Source organism: Pinus tabuliformis, chromosome X, assembly GCF_031772625.1.
Source record: "Pinus tabuliformis cultivar Carrire ecotype Pingquan chromosome X, CPIR1, whole genome shotgun sequence".
NCBI lineage: Eukaryota > Viridiplantae > Streptophyta > Pinopsida > Pinales > Pinaceae > Pinus > Pinus tabuliformis.
In genome coordinates this window covers 649,545,806-649,565,262 of record NC_142308.1, presented here as the reverse complement: position 1 = coordinate 649,565,262, position 19,457 = coordinate 649,545,806, and the positions used below count along the sequence as shown (strand labels likewise).

General features: G+C 40.9%; 1 protein-coding gene across 4 annotated transcripts in view; it reads left to right on the top strand.

The window, feature by feature from the left end:
- The window catches only part of LOC149141667 (ubiquinol-cytochrome C chaperone family protein), a 242,663-nt gene extending 223,595 nt beyond the window's left edge, over positions 1-19,068 (top strand). For all 4 annotated transcript variants that reach the window (XM_089448706.1, XM_089448705.1, XM_089448707.1 and 1 more), the window contains one exon: positions 18,561-19,068. In XM_089448706.1, the coding sequence (XP_089304832.1) occupies positions 18,561-18,628 (68 nt within the window). In that variant the 3' untranslated portion in view covers positions 18,629-19,068. The remainder of the gene's footprint in view (positions 1-18,560) is intronic.
- The last annotated feature ends 389 nt before the right edge of the window (positions 19,069-19,457 follow it).

The following is a 19,457-nucleotide window of genomic DNA, read 5'->3' as shown; positions in this document are numbered from 1 at the left end:
ATGCCAATACCAGGGATACATTGTAGCTATGAGCATTATCATCTAGGCTGAGCCTCCCACCTTTGAAGAAGTTGTAAAAGCACAGGTTTGGAAGGATGCCATGGCCGAAGAATATGAATCGAGTATGAAGAATGATGTATAGGAAGCCGTTCTGAGACCTGAAGGAAAATCTGTTGTGACTTCAAAATGACTTTACAAGATCAAGCATGGAGTTGATGGAAGCATTGTGAAGTATAAAGAAAGGTCCGTGGCTTGAGGTCTCTCCGAGAAAGATGAAGAAGAATATCATGATATATTTTCTCTTGTTGCCTGCTACATTAGCATTATATTGATCGTTTCCCTTGCGGCTAGTCAAGGATGGACTCTTTACCAAATGGATGTAAAGACGACATTTCTGCATGGCATACTACAAGAATAAGTATATATTGAGCAACCTCAGGGATTTGAAGTGAAGGATAGGAAGACTCATGTTTGCAGTTTGAAGAAGGCATTATATGGCTTGAAGCAAGCCCCCAAAGCCTGGTATGCACACATTGATAGTTACTTGGTGAAGCTTAGATTCACGTGAAGCGGTGCTGACCCCAACCTCTACTTCAAAGTGGTCTAAGGTATGCCTTTGATTTTGGTTTTATATGTTGATGATTTATTCTTGACAGGTAGTGAACCCTTGATGCTTGAGCATAAAAGGGAGTTGGCCTCTGAGTTCGAGATGAAGGATCTTGGTATGATGCATTACTTCCTGGGATTAGAGGTTTGGCAGAGACCTGGAGAGATTTTCCTTTCTCAAGGAAAATATGTCGTGAAGCTATTGGAAAGATTTAGAATGATAGAATGCAAATCCTTGGCCACCCCGATGGAGATGAACTTCAAGAAGTTATGTAGAGGCGTTGTTGGACCTGACTTGGCAGACCCTTCTGAGTATCAACAACTAATTGGGGCATTGATGTTCTTGGTAAACACTCGACCAAACATATGTTTGCAATAAACACCTTAAGTCAATTCATGATTGAGCCCCTTCATGCACATTGGGTTGTTGGCAAACACATTGGGAGATTCTTGAATGGGACGATTAACCTTGGTCTGAGATACACTAGCAGAGATGTGAGATTGCATGGATACATTGATGTTGATTGGGCTAGAAACATTATTGACAAGAAGAGCACATCAGGATGTTGCTTTAGCTTGGGGTCTGTTATGATATCTTGGATGAGTAGGAAGCAAAAGTTTGTAGCTGTAAGCATGACCGAGGTAGAGTACATTGATGTTAGCATGGCTAGCTGTGAGGCAATTTGGTTGAGAAATCTCCCTGGAGAGCTATTTGAGTAGGTCCTTGATACTACAGTGCTATATTGCGACAACAAGAGTGGTTTCTGATTGGCAGAGAATCCTGTATTTCATGACAATTCCAAGCATATTGAGATCGGGCACTATATTTGAGATATGACAAGGTTGCTTGAGAGCGGGAGCGGAGGAGGGAAGCGAGAGCGGAAGCAAGAGTAGGGAGCGACATTTTCAAAAGCTCTCGGGTCAGGAGCGAATTGGGAGCAAATTTTTATATAATATATATTTTGATGCATATATGTCAACAAAAGCATGTAGAATGATGAATTAGTGATAAAAAAGCCTAAAAACATGGATTAAACCATATAACATCATTCATCTAGTATTTATAATCTTCATCAACCACAGGTCCACAAATTACAAGTTCTCATTTATATAGCATGTAAGGGTGCACATAACCAAAATAGCATCGAGTGCAATCCATCTTTGAACCAAAAATACATCAACAAATAGGCTCTAGATGGCCTCTAGCATCCAAAGAAATCATGCTACAACAAATACCTACATATCATCAAAATCATTGCCTATCTTAGGATATTTGTCATTAATATCACCCTCTAAGCATTAACATAAGATAGAAAAAACATAGCATGTCAAGCCAAGATTTTGTTTGAGTGATGGGTACATTTTTAGTAGGGTCATGATAGAGGAGTTCGACAACCAATGTCACTAACATCAAGGTACATAGAGGGCTTGGTGCTGTTCTTTAAATATGAGTTCCATACCCTAGCACATGACAAAATCCAATAGAAACATTGCAATCCTGTAAATCCTGAAATCCTGAAAAACTAATAAGTTTGTTGGATTTTGAGTGAAATCTAAAATTCTACTTTCTCCATAGGAAATCCAATGAGGTTAGAACCACTCTCAAACATCCCGAGTTATTTCATGGTAATGTTAAAAATTTAAGTAAAATGACGAAAATGAATTTAAGTAAAGGAGAATGTCACTTTTACTTTAAGAATTTAACATTACCATGAATTGCATATCAATACTAGGGATATAGGCTTGAATATTATGTCGCCCCACTTAAAAACTCTTGTTTTTTGGAAAAAAATTGCGTTTGGAACATCCTTGCGATTTCTTTTTGCAAAGAAAGCTAGATCCCAATTGCGGTCAAATGTCAAATTGTAACCCTAGATCCCAACCGCATGGAGGAAGAGTTATGTGTGCGGTTGAGAGCTTTGAATTGCACGAATGAGCTTGCATGTCTGCGGCATGTCTGCGGTTGTAATCGAAATTTGCTTGTGTCAAGCCTATAGTTGGAATCCAAAACCCTAAACACACCTGCGAGCTTCGGACCTTGCAATTTCGGACCTGTACGAGTCAATCTCCGCGACCCAGCGTTAGGCGTGTATGGACGAATCAATGTAAAAGAGAAGAAGAAGATGCTTTGTGATGTTGAAATGAGCTTGAGATCACTTCTATTTATAGGGTTCCAAGGGTGTCCATTTTCCTGTTAGGGTCGACCTTTCCTTTTGTGCACATGTGGGCTTTTCTTCAAAAATACACTATCCCTTTGTTGAAAAAATGTGTAACTAGGTTTGGTCTTCATAAGTATGAAATTTATTTTTTATTCTTGTAAATTATAAAATGAAAGAACAATTATTATTATTATTTTGGAGCATGGGTTTCATGCTCAAGGTTTTTTATTTTATAGGTCAAGCACCCATTGAGTGCTTCTAGGGTTTGTCCCAGGTCAAGAAGTCAAAAGAGTCATTGTCATAAATTGAAGACCCCATCGAGCACATTGTAACTTGTAAAGAAAACTATTTTTGTCTTAAAAGGTGTTCAGATACTCTCCAAGACCAAGTTGCTTGGCAGCTGGCAAGTTGGCCTAAAGGAAGAGCCACATCCACCCCTAAAGAAGCCTATAAATAGAAGAGGACTCATTCTACCTGAAGCACATTCACTCACCACTCATTCTAGCGAAGGAAGAGGAAGGAGAAAGCAGTGAAGGAAGAAGAGGATCTTTTGTTTGAGCTATTTTCTCTCACACGTGCTAAGGAGAACTAGGGTTTCTATAGAAAGACCTAGGGTTTCTATCTTCAAATTTAATCTTGGAGAAAAGGAGACAAGTAGGTCAATCGAAGGTCACTAAGGGTAATCCTCATGCTCCTGAAGTGAGGGAAAGTCAAGCAAAGGTCGAAGGAGGGCTCAAAAGACAGATCGATGCACACACATTTGGCAGTAGCAACTACTAGGGGGCTGCAATTTCAGATTTGCAGTGGAGGCCAAAATTTTTTCAGTTGGAGGTCGAAGAACTGCTACTGGGAGAGATTTGACCGGGTTTGACAAGATCAGTGTTAGCACATCAACCAGAGAGGTAGGTCTTGGTCTTGGAGGGTTCTGAAGTCAGTGTTAAGGTATTGGAATTCGTAAATTGAAGAATCTATAAGGAAGAGAAGAGATTTGCAGGTTTTCCTTTCAAGTGGAGAGGATTTGGCCTTGGCTTGCAGCCTATAATCTGTGTTCTTGTTCTTCTTGTTTTGGTAGTTGTTTGATGATTCACATGTATAATAACAAGTATCAAAGCTAATAAGTAAAAGAACATCACAAGTAGTTATAAAGTAAAGAGAATTAAAGAGAATTAATCATAATCATTGCCCTATTAAATTCTCAAAATGGTATTAGAGCTAAGGTTGGCTAAGGGCATCATGAAGATCTCTGCTACATTGAGGAAGTTCATCAAGAAGTGTTCAAAGGGAGCAAGCTATCTCAAGAAAGGCATCAAGGAAGCATGGAGCTTCTTATTCTCTACAAAGAAGGAAGTAATCAAGGAAAAGGGTGACGCTCTATTCTCGACACTCACCGACACATTCCAAGATGAGAGCATTTGGGTAATTGATAGTGGTGCATCTAGGCACATGACAGGTCATCACAAACAATTGAAGACTTGATCAAAGGGAAAATCTTCTTATTCAGTGGAACTTGGAGGTAACAAAAGCTATCCCGTGAGAGGTATTGGATCAACCTGTATAGAGCTGGAGAATGGAAGCAACATTCACCTCAACAACATCCTTTTTGTTCCAGGTTTGCATAAGAACTTTCTTTCCATTTCAAGTCTAGAAGATAAGGGTGATAGAGTAGCTTTCATTGATGGAAAAGTTGTAGTATGGGTTAAAAATTCAAGCATTGAGAATGCTAGAGTAATTCACATTCGAGAGGGAAGACTTTACAGGTTGATATCTCCTCTAGCACAAGCTTTGGTTCACATTGCAATTAGCCCATTTGAACTCTGGCATAGAAGATTTGGGCATGTACATTTCAAAATCCTTCCAACCCTAAGTGCCATAGTAGATGGAATACCTGAATTGAAAGAAGATCATGGAGGAATATGTAAGGGATGTGCATTGGGTAAGAATACCAAGAGACCATTTGGACGCAGTGCTTCACAGTCAAAATAATTCTTGGATCTCATTCACTTCGATGTATGTGGCGCTATGACTCCTAAATCACTTGGAGGTCATCTATATTATGTAACATTTATAGATAATCATTCAAGAAAGACTTGAGTTTACTTAATGAAAACCAAGGACGAAGTAGTTACAAAATTTCAAGAATCCAAAGCTGAAGTGGAGAACCTTATAGAAAGAAGAATCAAGATACTAAGATCCGATAATGGAGGAGAGTATACATCCAAGGAGATTATAGAATTTTGTAAGGAGTTTGGGATTAAGAGAAAGTTTATGGTCCCATATAATCCTGAATAGAATGGAGTTGCAGAATGAAAGAACCAATCCATTGAAGAAAGTGTAAAGGCGATATTACATGATTAAGATCTACCAAAATTTCTGTGGGGTGAAGCCATGAAGACAACTGTATATATTCAAAATCAAAGTCCCTACAGATCGCTGGACAATAGGACTCCCGAAGAAGTATTCACTGGGAAGAAACCTTCTGTAGATGATCTCCGAATCTTTGGGTGTCTCGTATATATTCATATACCAAAGGACAAAAGAAATAAGCTGGATCCATCAGGCATGAGAGGAACATTTGTTGGCTAGAACAACTCCTCTAAGGCTTATAGAATCTACATAAAGGAAGGACACCATATAGAAGTAAGTCGAGATGTCATATTTGACGAGAGTATCGCATTCAAGAAATCTAAGGAACTTCCCATGGACTTTGATGACGAAGAACTTCCAGTATTTGAAGAAGAAGTTAATAGGGAAGAAGAAGAATCTCATCATGAAGATGAGGGTCCCAGTGAACCCATTCAACCTATGGTCCTCCTTGAATCAAGAAAGAGACCAAATTGGTTGAAATCTACACTACTTGATGCAAAAGGTCATGGGGCAGCAAAAGGCTCATTTAGAGAAAGCAAGAAACCCAAGAGATATTTTAGGTATGCTGCATACATGACAAAACTAATAGAAGCATAACCATCCACTTTTGAAGAGGCTGTCAATCATCAGGAATGGAAGGATGCCATGAATGAAGAGTATCAATCTATAATGAAGAATGGAGTTTGGGAGATCGTACCTAGGCCCGAAGACAAATTTGTGGTAACTTCCAAGTGGATCTATAAGATCAAACATGCGGCAGATGGAAGTATAGATAAGTATAAGGCAAGATTTGTGGCTAGGGGCTTCTCTCAACAAGAAGGCATCAACTACAAAGAGACATTTGCTCCAACAACAAGATATACAACGATTCGTTCATTGGTCTCTCTGGCAGCATCGATGGGATGGAACATCCACCAAATGGATGTTAAGACTGTGTTTCTGAATGGCACAATAGATGAAGAAGTCTATATAGAGCAACCCTTGGGATTTGAAGTTAAAGACAGGAAGGCATATGTTTGCAAATTGAAGAAAGCATTATATGGCCTCAAGCAAGCACCAAGGGCATGGTATGCTAGAATGGATGCATACCTACAAAGAATAGGCTTCACAAAAAGTTCTGTTGATCTGAATCTTTATATCAAGGTTGTAGATGGAGAACCTATAATCATTCTTTTATATGTAGATGATATTCTCTTGACAGGTGTAGAAGGTCGAATTGAAGAATGTAAGAAGCAACTAGCAGTAGAATTTGACATGAAGGATCTAGGGTTGATTCATTACTATTTGGGACTAGAAGTCTGGCAAGGACTTGATGAAGTTTATTTGGGTCAAGGAAAGTATGTGATCAAGATGTTGAAGAGGTTTGACATAATGGACTGCAAACCTATGGCCACTCCGATGAGCACAATCTTGAAGAGACTAAGGAGTTCCAAATCGAGCCCTGTGGATCCTTCCAAGTATAGAAAACTGATTGGCTCACTGATGTACTTGGTGAACACTCGACCAAACATATGTTTTGTAGTAAACATTCTCAGTCAATTCCAAGTGGAGCCAAAGCATGATCATTGGATAGTAGCAAAACATATACTGAGATATCTGCGAGGAACTATCCACTATTGCATGAAATATGATAGGAGGAATGATATCCACTTGACTGGATATACAAATTTCCACTGGGGAGGCAACGAGCAGGATGGACGAAGCACTATGGGAGGATGTTTCAGTTTGGGATCCTCTATGATCTCATGGATGATTAGAAAGCAAGACACAATCGCTTTGAGTAGTGTTGAGGCGAGTATGTTGCAGCCTATGAAGTAAGTAGAGAAGTAGTCTGGTTAAGGAAGTTGCTATCCGACCTATTCGAAGGACTGATGGACGCTATGATGATACATTGTGACAGCACTAGTTGTATACGATTATCTGAGGACCCAATATTTCATGGAAAGAAAAAACATATAAACAACAAGTATCACTATATTATGGAGCTAGTACAAAATGGTGTGTTGCAGCTACAATGTATCTCCATTGATGAGCAGGGAGTTGACATATTGATGAAATCTCTTCCTAACAAGAAGTTCATGTACTTGAGAGACAGGCTTGGCTTGGTTGATATATCCTCCCTAGTTGAGACCGAGAGATAGGCACATCATTCTTGTCTTCACTCGGGAAGACATAATGGAGGATTGGGTAACCATCTGACATCCGATACTCTTTGAGGATGAGGTGGGCATCCATGATAAGAGTAGTCATGGACCGATATTCTTTGAGGACTAGCTATCCAAGACAAGAATGTCCAAAGGTGGTCATACTCGGTGAACACTCGAGTGGAGTATGTACCTTGAGAGACAATGATGATGGTGTCTATAAATCATTGGTCTCGCCAACATTGTGCTCTAATCTTGTTGAGAGATAGAGTTGTTAGTCAAGGCCTTGTTATATGACAATGTTGGTTGATATGATGCTGAATAGATGGGTTACCAATCCGACTCTTCTTATGAGATCTCTTCAGATTGAGAATGTCCATGTACGTTTTATGAAAGATGCCAGTGGTGGCAATGGCATCAACGTTGCAATGGAAGGCCCTTGACTTGGGACACATTCAAAAAAGCTCTTATGGAGCGCTTTGACCATGACTCTGCTTTTTTGGGTCGTCTCACTAAGCTCCGACAGACTGGCACAGTGGATGAATATATTAAAGCCTTTGAAGCCTTAGATTTCCGCACTATAGGTCTACAAGATGAGTTCTACACGAAATGTTTTATCAATGGTCTTAAAGAGGCCATAGTTAGTTGCAAATGACCACAGTTAGTTGCAAATGGGCCATGGTATTAGATAGATGGTATTAATAAGAACCATGGTATTGCTCCATTGTATTGCATGTATGAGTCATATATAAAGGATAGAGACTCCCTGCGAGGAGCATCGTGTCTTATTTTTTAATCGAGCTCTGCTCTATTGGAGGTTGCCCCCTCGAAGAGGCAAGTGAACATTGCTTTCTGGATAATAAAATACTTGCTGTTATTTCTCATTGTTCTGTGTTTTGGGTATATTTCTTCGCATATATGGTATCCTTGTATCATCTTGCAGGTTAAGAGCATAACAAGTGGTATCAGAGCACTTTCCAGGGCCGGTGGGATCTCCATTTTTTAGCAATTTTTTTTTTTGGCTAGAGACGTGTTCCGGCGTCTTTAAACCACGGGATCTGTCGATGAGCGCATAAACCTGTGGATTTGGGGAGGCATGCACGCAGGAAATACAAGAGGTGGTCACGCTTGTTGGACTCCCTTGTAACCCCTGTGGGTACCCCTTCAAGTAGTAGCGCATTAGACAGAACCACGCACGGACTGTCTTCCAAGTACCCTCTGGTATATTAGAAGCCCCCTAGCTCCCTTGAAACCTCGCCATAGATAAACCGTCGGCCGTCTTGCTGCTATAGTACACCGAGAACAACACTCGGAGAGATTACTCGCCCGTACGATAGGGTAGTCGGGTTGTCTGGCTAAGGGTACGGTTGATCCTCCTTGGTGATTGCCCTGAAAAATTGGGCCGAGTACTACTGTCAGACCCTTATGTATATTGCGATCTGTAGCACCTGACACTCCTCGAGACCATAGTTCCCTTTTCTATCTCTGGATCACGCATAATATTTGCCAGATCAGATCTCACAAGTGGGGTTTTGCAGCAGCAACAACAATCAGTCCTGCAGTTTAGATTTAACAGAACAGCCATTCAGATCTATTAGATCCATCAGATCCGCAGCAGCAATCTGTTCCGCCGCTCAGATCTATCCGATCAGCCATTCAAATCTCTCAGATCCACCAGATCTGCCATCCAAATCTGAGTAGTTGTGTGGGTTCCTATACCGGGGCGTGATTTTCGCAGGACTTTTGGCAGCATTGACATTTCGGGGATTCAGCTACTGCAGTATTCCTAAGCAAGGAGTAAAACTCCATTAGGAGTTTTCAGAAAAAAAAAAGAAAAAAAGTTTGAGACCCCCCGGGGCACTTATTGGTGACCTAGCCCATAAGAATTAGGACGACGAGCTGAGCAAGGTGGTACCATTCAATTGTTAGTGCCAAAAAAAAAAAAAATCGGGCACCCCAAATTTCAAGTACATCGGATCGGTGCATGGTAGAAACTAGAGCTCAAGCTATGGTCAATGAGAAGATCGACAAACTTGAACAATCCTTGAAAGACATCCAAGATCAGCTGGCGACAATAACTACAACACTCTCTAAGGGAAAGGCGGAAGCCCGCAAGGAGGCGTATATTGGCAATGAACACAGTGAGGGTGAGTCTAGCCACTCTCTTCACCTCTGGGGCACCCACCAACAATCCCGTCCGCGACCACCCAAGCTGGATATGCATAAATTTGATGGTTCTCACCCGGCAGCATGGATAGCACAAATGGAGCAGTATTTCAATCTGAATTACATCTTGGATAATGAGACTCAGCTTATGGTGGGGAGCATGTACTTGGACAATGAAAGATGCCAGTGGTGGCAATGGCATCAACGTTGCAATGGAAGGCCCTTGACTTGGTACACATTCAAAAAAGCTCTTATGGAGCGCTTTGACCATGACTCTGCTTTTTTGGGTCGTCTCACTAAGCTCCGACAGACTGGCACATTGGATGAATATATTAAAGCCTTTGAAGCCTTAGCTTTCTGCACTATAGGTCTACAAGATGAGTTCTACACGAAATGTTTTATCAGTGGTATTAAAGAGGCCATACAAGCTCACGTCCGACTGCACCACCCTCCCACATGGTCGGAGGCTTGCAAGGTAGCTCGTAAAGTTGAACGTGCGTTAGCGGCCCAGTCCAATTGCCCAAATTTCACCTCCAAGGGTCGCCCCCCACAGGCTCACAGCACTACCCAAACACTTAAGGTTCAAAAGGTGTCACCTGCAGAAATGGCCAACGAAGAAAGCAGGGATTATGTTACTACTATGATGAAAAATACTCCCTTGGTCATAAATGCAAGGAGCCCAAATTCTTTCAAATTGATGCTACTGATCACAGCTCATCGGAGGAAGCCCCACCACCTGAGGAACCTGAGGAGGAAGAAGAGGACAACCAGAAGGACAATGTCCCTTACGAACCAGTTATTTCGCTGCATGCTTTGGCAGGGATTTCTTCACCTCAAACTCTCAAAATCAGAGGTTTTATTAAGCATCGCCCAGTAGTAGTCTTGATTGATAGTGGAAGTACACATAATTTTATCCCTCAAAGAGTCGCGGAAGCAATGCATTGTTTTGTACGAGCAGTTTCTAACTTGCAAGTCCAAATTGCAGATGGGGGAACAATGAAATGTGACGGCCGTTGTGAAAATGTCAAACTTCAAATGGGGGATTATCAGTTGAAGACCCACATGTTTTCCATACACATGGGAGGGTGCGACATTGTCCTCGGGGCTGAATGGCTTCACACACTTGGGCCAATCACAATGGATTTCTAGGAGTTATATATGAGCTTTAAGTAGAACAACCACACACATACCCTCCGCGGACTCCAGGCGGGAGCTCCCTCTATCATCAACTCACATAGGATGGAAAAATTGTTAAAATAGGGACATCATGGAGTTATAGCTTAATTTAATGCCATCCAGGCCTTTGAACCCAATTCTCTTCCGATTCATCTTGAGATGTGACAGATTTTAAATAACCATCTGCCAGTCTTTGACAAGCCTCATGAGCTTCCACCCTCAAGAGGGGAACATGATCATAGCATCACTTTGGTCCCAGGGGCCCAACCACCAAATGTGCGCCCATATAGATATCCGTTCGCCCAAAAAAATGAAATAGAAAAAATAATCAAGGAACTTTTGGAAGTAGGCGTCATTCGTCCCAACATTAGTCCTTATTCATCACCGGTGGTCATGGTGCTCAAGAAAGATGGGGAATGGCGTATGTGTCCAGACTTCAGGGCCCTCAATAAGTTGACAGTGAAAGATAAATTTCCCATCCCGGTTGTTGATGATTTGCTAGATGAACTAAATGGGGCTCAATTCTTCACTAAGTTGGATCTTTGCTCAGGCTACCACCAAATTCGCATGAAAGAAGTCGACATTCCAAAGACTGCTTTCAGAACTCATGAAGGCCATTATGAGTTCCTGGTCATGCCATTCGGTCTTTGTAATGCCCCATCTACTTTTTAGAGCCTTATGAACCACCTCCTCAAACCATATCTCAGAAAATTTGTCCTTGTTTTCTTCGATGACATCCTCATCTACAGTCGCACTTGGGCCACACATCTTCAACATGTAGATCTGCTCTTGCAACTGCTGCACAAGCATAAATTATTGTTAAGATGTTCAAGTGTTCTTTTGGCATGGAAGAAGTTGAGTATTTGGGCCACATTGTGGGTCGTGAAGGTGTCAGGGTGGACCCCAAAAAGATCCAGGCAATGTAGGATTGGCCTCAACCTAAAACCTTGAAGAGCCTGAGAGGATTTTTGGGTCTCACGGGCTACTATCGCAAATTTGTCCGCAATTATGGTTGCATTTCGAAGCCCCTCACTCAACTCCTCAAGAAAAATTCATTCCTCTGGAATGATGAAGCACAATAGGCCTTTACAGCTCTCAAAATTGCCATGTGTTCCACTCCAGTCTTAGCACTATCCGACTTCACCAAATCTTTTGTCATTGAATGTGATGCTTCGGGTACAGGTATTGGGGCGGTCTTAATGCAGGAAGGTCGACCCTTGGCCTTCACAAGCCAACAACTAAGTGGGAAGAATTTGGGACAATCTACCTATGAGAAGGAGATGATGGCCATCTTACATGCAGTAGATACCTGGCGACCTTACTTATTGGGGCGACGTTTCCAAATCCGCACAGACCATCACAGTCTTAAATATTTCTTGGAGCAACGCCTATCCTCACCACAACAAAATAAATGGCTCGCCAAAATGCTGGGATATGATTATGAGATCATTTACAAGAAAGGGCGCGAAAATATTGTAGCAGATGCATTATCTCTCCAATTTGAGGAGGAAAGTACCCTGCTCGCAATTTCCCTTCCCATTCCAGAATGGATTGAAGAGGCTCGCAGGAAATGGTTTTCACATCCCTGGCTCTCCCAACTCATTACTCAATTGTAGGCGGATCCAAATTCCACCAAGGGCTACTCGTGGCAGGATGAGATTCTTCGCTACAAGGACAGAGTCGTAATATCACCAACATCCACCCTCAAAAGCCGCATTTTGGCGGAGTTGCATTCATCCCCCACTGTAGGACATTCAGGCTTTCAGAAGACGTATGCTTGCACTAGAAGATCTTTTTTTTGGATAGGCATGAAAAAGGACGTTCTTACTTTTGTAGCGGAATGCGATGTTTGTCAGCGCCACAAAGGGGAGACAATCAAAGCACCAGGCACATTACAACCATTGCCCATCCCGGCATCAATATGGACGGAGGTTTCTATGGATTTCATTACAGGTCTTCCAAAGTGAGGAAACAAGTCAGTCATCATGGTGGTTATGGACCGACTTTCTAAGTATGCTCATTTTTGCACCCTACCCTACCCTTTTACACCGACTTTGGTCACTCAATCTTTCATGGATCAGATCTTCAAATTGCATGGCATGCCCACTTCTATTATGTCTGATCGTGAAGCAATCTTCACCAGTAATTTTTGGCAGGAACTCTTCAGGCTACAAGGTACCCAACTAAAACTCAGTACTTCCTATCATCCACAAACGGATGGTCAAACTGAAGCAGTCAACAAATGTCTGGAAACCTACCTTAGGTGTTTCACTTCAGAAAAGCAACATCTTTGGGTACAGTGGTTACCTCTAGCTGAATGGTGTTATAACACCAACTATCATGCCACCACCAAAGTGACTCCCTATGAAGCAGTTTATGGTCAACTCCCTCCTTCCCCTACTTCTTATATCAAGGGGTGCTCAAAGGTACAAGCAGTGGATCAGCTCCTACAGAACCGCACAACCATGCTTGCCCATCTTAGAGAGAATCTTCATCAAGCTCAAAGTTGCATGAAGCAACAGGTAGATCAACATCACTCAGAACGCCAATTTCAAGAAGGGGATCAGGTATTTTTGAGGCTGTAACCATATAAGCAAACATCACTCAAAGACAAGGGTTGTCAGAAACTATCTCCAAAATTCTATAGAACGTATCAAGTACTTTAGCACATTGGAGAAGTGGCCTACAAGCTAGCTTTGCCACCCACTGCAAAAATCCATCCAGTTTTCCATGTCTCATGCCTCAAGAAAGTGATTGGGAACAATTGCAGAATTCAAACCAGTGTACCTGAATTGGATGAAGAAGGGTCAACCTGGCTCCAACCTGAATAGGTCCTAGACACACGAGAATGGCACCTGCGTGGTCGCATGATCAAGGAAGTCCTCGTCAAGTGGAAAGACACCTCTCCGAAAGATGCAACCTAGGAACCAACCACTATTCTTTAGCAGTTTCTGCAGCTTTAGCCTTGAGGACAAGGCTATTCTTATGGGGAGGGCATGTTAGGGTCCCACCCTAACCCCCTTATTTATGTAGTAGGATCGAGTCATAGTTATAGTTAAGTAAAGAGTCAATAAAGCCCATATTAATAATTGTAAGTGGTTAACCCGCATTTAATGACGAGACCACAGTTAGTTGCAAATGGGCCATGGTATTAGATAGATGGTATTAATAAGAACCATGGTATTGCTCCATCGTATTGCATGCATGAGTCATATATAAAGGATAGAGACTCCCTGTGAGGAGCATCGTGTCTTATTTTTTAATCGAGCTCTGCTCTATTGGAGGTTGCCCCCTCGAAGAGGCAAGTGAACATTGCTTTCTGAATAATAAAATACTTGTTGTTATTTCTCACTATTCTATGTTCTGGGTATATTTGTGTCCATATTTGGTATCCTTGTATCTTCTTGCAGGTTAAGAGCATAACAATAGTACTCAAGAGACAGGATGCCATGTTTAGCCCTTCCTTATCAACTGCCTGTTAGTACTCATATCTTTGACTACTCTCCTAATGCCCCTCTTAGAAAAGAGGTGGCATTAGGGGGGGGGGATCTGGATAGTAGGTATTCGAATGTCATAGAGGGAGGTTGTGTGGGAGAACAGGGACTAAAGATCGAGGTCAAGCAGGATGGCATGGTGTTTAGGAAAAAGAGTACGCCAAAAGGCTTTCAGGGAGTGGAAAAGGGCCTCACGAAGTTCCCTTCTCCTCCACGAAAGAAATGTTTTCTTTTTGCGGCACAAGAGTTGACGATAAATTTTGCAAAGGTGGGGAGAAGAAGATGGATAATGCTTGAGGGTGAGACGAAGTTGTTTATGAAGGGATTTGCATTCATTTTCGAACCAAGGGTTCATGAGACAGGATCCATGGGGGTTTATGGCCATGTTGACGAGTATAGTGGGGGTGGGAGTCCAGGGCTGCCTCGACGAAGGCAGTGAGAAGTATCTCATATTTTCTTGTGGTTTTGTTCAATGACTTGAAGTGGGAAATGGAGGGAGGGAGCGATTCCTTGAGGTGGATGGCATATGAGTCTACATAATCTCTATAAAAAAGAAAGGTAGTACAAAGGGTTGGCGGGATGGACTAGAGGGTGGGGGAAGAGAAGGAGGAGGTAGAGAGGGAAAGGGAGAAGGTGAGGAGGGCATGGTCTTGCCAGGGGGAAATGAAAGACTGAGAGGTGTTGGATATGCGAGAGAGGGCCTTGGTTGGCTACGACATAATGGAAATGTTATAATCCAACTAATCTTGAAATCCTAAAAACTATTGAGTCTCTTGAATTCCGAATGGAATGTGGAATTCTACTTTTTCCATATGAAGTCTGATGAGGTTGGAACCACTCTCAAACATCCTAAAGTAATTAATGGTAATGTTAAAAATTTAAGTAATTTAATATTACCATTAATTACCAAGGTCCTAGCCTCCTCAATGCTCTATCCCCTATTCTTTTTCTATCTTCATGGATTGATCGATGGAAAATTTACAGGGAGCCCCTAGGTTTCCCCCTTTTGGGGGAGGGGGGCGCCTAGAAGTTCCCCTTTTGGGAAACACGTCACACACAATCGAGAAATGTTTCCCCATGCCTTCCTCGAGTTTCTGTCAAAGGGGGACATGGAGAAATGTTTCCCCAGGCACCCCCTATCCCCAAAGCATGGGAAATGTGGGGAGCATGCCCCCCACCCTCGGGGACATGTCCCCGTGGAACATTGCAAGAAACCCTAGCGACTCCAAGACAACAGAGATAATGTATAAATGAAGATCGATGAGAGATAGGAAGATTAGTGTGCTTTTCTTAGTCACATCTTTGACGCAAGAGTGATAATAATGAATGATAATGAAATGACTCACTCCTTCCTCAATATATATGAGAGGTAAGGGAGGCCAATAACACATATGTGGGCCTTTTCCCTTACAAGCAACTTACAAAGTCACATGTAGGCTCACACATGTGGATTGCTACACTTCAAGGGTACACATGTCAAGCTATGAGGTGATGTCATCCACAAGTAAGGCTCCAACGTGAGTATGCTGCATAAGATATATCCAATTCTCATTCAAGCCTCTAATGACTCCAACAAACCTCCTAGGCCATGTACTCCATTGGATACACCCCCTTGCATGAACACTATCACAATTCAAGTGTCCTCAAGTCAACTCCAGGCCTCCATGCAAGCATCCAAAGTTCCAAATCACCAAAAAGTATGCCAAGTGGCATCCCTTCAATGTACTGAATTTAATATATTAAAGCCACAAGTTAGAAATGGCCCAGCAACTGATTAATCTGCAGTGAAGAGTCATGTGGTGTGACATTAGGGCCCCATCCACTGATAAACACATTTTGAAGGGTCAAGATGATGTGTGAGCTGTCAGATGAGGGTAGTGATCCAACAGTTCAGGGCGCTGTGGGTGAGAAATGGAATAACTTCACCCCTAGTGCCCCAGAAGTCCTCAGCCATCTTAGCGATCAGATCTAGGGGGCAAATCTGATGATTGGAGAGTGCACCTGCATTACGTTACCTCTTTTCTCTTGGGAAATGCTGCCTATTGTAACTTACTGCTGCCCTTTGGCTAAACAGCTGTTCTATGGGAGGCATTTCTATGCTGTCAAAATTACCTGGGACAGTCACCTAGCCTCATCCACACCCACTTGGTGGGTTTTGAACCCAAGTCTTTGTGTTAACACAAGCCCAATTACTTCATTGCTTTCTGCTAGACCATGGACCTGTGGGCTGCATTACCTCTTTTTGAAGTAGATAGAGAGTAAAACTATCAGACAGAATCCACATAGACATCTTATTACCGTTTGATGTTGCAGTTGACAGTTAACTGCCATGGTTGAAAATTTAGATCATGTGTGTAATATTTACAATTCCATTTTCTGGAGAATGGAGCAATTGGGGATTTGGAAGGAGTTCTGGGAGGTTGATTCTTCCTTTCGTCTTGTTTTCAGATATAGTTCAAGCAAACATCTAGATAGCCGAGACTTGAACCTGTAAGGCTGGAGTGCTGCTGCTAGTTGGCAAAACTTTTAATTGAACTACAATATTGCATGTCAAGTTACTGATGATGTCATGTGAGGTTACACCTCTTAAACCTAGGTCTTTTCTGGGGTATGTATTGTTCAGAAGCACTTAAGGAATGCTAGCTATTGAGCTTGCCCATAAGCAAGGACAGGTTTTACCATGGGATTCCTGTCTTTTCTTAGGTTTTCTGAAAAATGCATCCTATATATCATTACTCAAGTGTAACAAACACATGAAAAGTGATCCATAGTGGAGATGAGATGTGATTATACATATTACAGGCTACCCCTCCCTATGTGGGCAAGGAGAGCCAACATATCTGCCTTGGTCACCAATCTCAAAAAATATGTGATTTCTATACTTCTCCGGCGAGCTCTGACCTAAAAACCAAGACTTCTCTGAAATGAAAGTAAGTAGCATTCCCATTGAATGTGGTATGGCATTACTCTTTCTGTAAAAAAGAGACATCTGTCCATCATATGGCCTTCCAGACACTTCTCTCACAGTGTTTTATCGTCCATCCTTCTCCAAGATTAACTCCTCCTCAGTGAAGTGGGTGACAATGAGAATGGTGAACTTATTAACAATACAATTCCATTGATTATCGCAACCTTGTAGTCCTAATACACATGCTTAACCTTTTCTACTTTGTGGTCTGTCACACACAAGCAATTCCATAGACATGAGAGGTGGGATTTATCTTTAATTGCTAAGCTTTAATAAAACCCTAACCATCCAGGCATCCTGGTCTTAAGTGGAAAAAGGGATTTCTAACTATTTTGACACCTCGTAAGTCACCTGATTTTACCATCTTGAATGACTATTTTTTTATTGAGTCAATGTACAAGTAGATGGTTGGGCCAGATCTTAGAATAGAAAACTCCTTTCATTCTGTAAATTGATAGAGGGTTTCTCTTGGGGCCATTTCCATTCCTCCAATTGATCCCTGACCATCCGATTTCATCTTGAACACTAAATCAGGAATGAGCTTCCAAAGTTCTATAAGATAACATAAAATAATTATATTAATTTTAAGCTTATAAAGGCATGCTTGTTAGCAGCCTATTGCCTTTTACAGTAAATTGGCTTATGGTACAATACCCTTCCCCATTAATATAAACATGATAAACTGTTTAGTTTTGAGCCGTCTTGTCCAATGGTTATTAAGCCAGAAAATTTTAGTGTGGCTTTTTCTTTTGTGTTTTTGTACTTAGTATCATTTGCTTTGTGTGTTCTCAAAATTCATTCCTGTGTTTTCTGGTGGTTTCTCTGCATTTGATTATCAAATTTTCTCCTAAATGCAATGAATGAGATATAAAAGGGATTTCGAGCTCTACGATGGCTAAATATGTCATAATTGTTCGATCCTCAACATAACTAACAGTTATTTCGGTGCCGCCAAGGTTAGAGAAAACAGTCAAAAGCAATTGCTCTGCCCCTTTTTATGGGAAATGGAGCTAGCTTTCAACCAAAGTATCGTGTACAGAGTTTTTCAATAATGTAGCGTGTATAATAGTTATTAAAGAAAATATTTTTAAAAAATGTCTTTTGTGTGAGAATCAAATTATCTCATATAAACATAATGTTATTAATTTAGTGTTATTATTATTATTATTGAATATTTAAGCAGCCTGCCTTGTGGTGTTCAATGACCTGCATAACGTGGACACGGATAATATTGGAGAAGTTATGTGCTGAGATTAGTAGATAATAGTTTTTATATTTAAGTTTGAACTTGTAGATCCTTTGATGCTATCTAGATTCTAATGTAACAAGCAGAGAATACCAGATGAAATATGGATATTCCAATACAATAGTTAGACAATGTTCAGATCCTTACATTTGTGTTTTTCTAATGATATTTCTGAATCTGAATCTGAATCTATGATCTTGCACCATCTCTTCCCAATGAATTGTTTTTGACTTGCAGATAAAGAAGCACTATTCTCTGGCAACATTATGTTTTCTTCAGTGGGAAAGTGCTCTATTCAATCATGACTTCTGTGACTGCCAGCAATTTCTTTGAAGATTAAATATTTCATGAACTTACACAGAATTCACTCAAAATAATAGTATAAATCAGGGATTATTACAATGCATATCATTTTTTATGCATGATATGCATGTTCCCTCTCCTGCTGCTAGTATGCTTGCTAGTTTATCTTGCAGGGAATTGACACTACTAGGTTATGTTTTTAATGTCTAAATTAAAAGATTATCAAACAAGAAAGCCAAAAGAATGACAGGTTGAAATGTGTTGTTTGGGATTTTCATCAGTTAAAGCAGATGATTATGCCAGGTTTCATTTATTTCATTGAATTGTTTGGTGTTAATTGAAGATATTGATAGGGATATAAAATTTTCCCCAAAATCTGTTTGTAGTATATAAAGCAGATGATTTCACCAGGTTTCATTTTTTAATTAAATTGTTAGTAGTAGTTGGGGGTATTAATGGGCTACAAATTTTGCTCCAAAAGTCGTTTGTAGTATATAAATAGCACTTTTCTATTCGAAAAGCATGGAAGAATTTTCCTCACTGTTAGATGTGATGCAGTGTATACGTATCTTGATTGATGTAATAACGGATGATTGTGTATGTATCCTGGAACTTAAAGTGAAAGTAAGAACTGCAGCTATATTTTTCTTCTTGAGTTAATTAAAGTTAATAACTTTTCAGGAGTGGATTGAATCATTGAAGAGCTCTTCACAATTTTAAAGCATGTGTATTCCAGCATGCATTTTGATTTGTATATTAATCAATGACTCGAGAATATATTATATATGAAATTTTAATGGCAAAGTCTATGTTTATTATATATGAGAAATT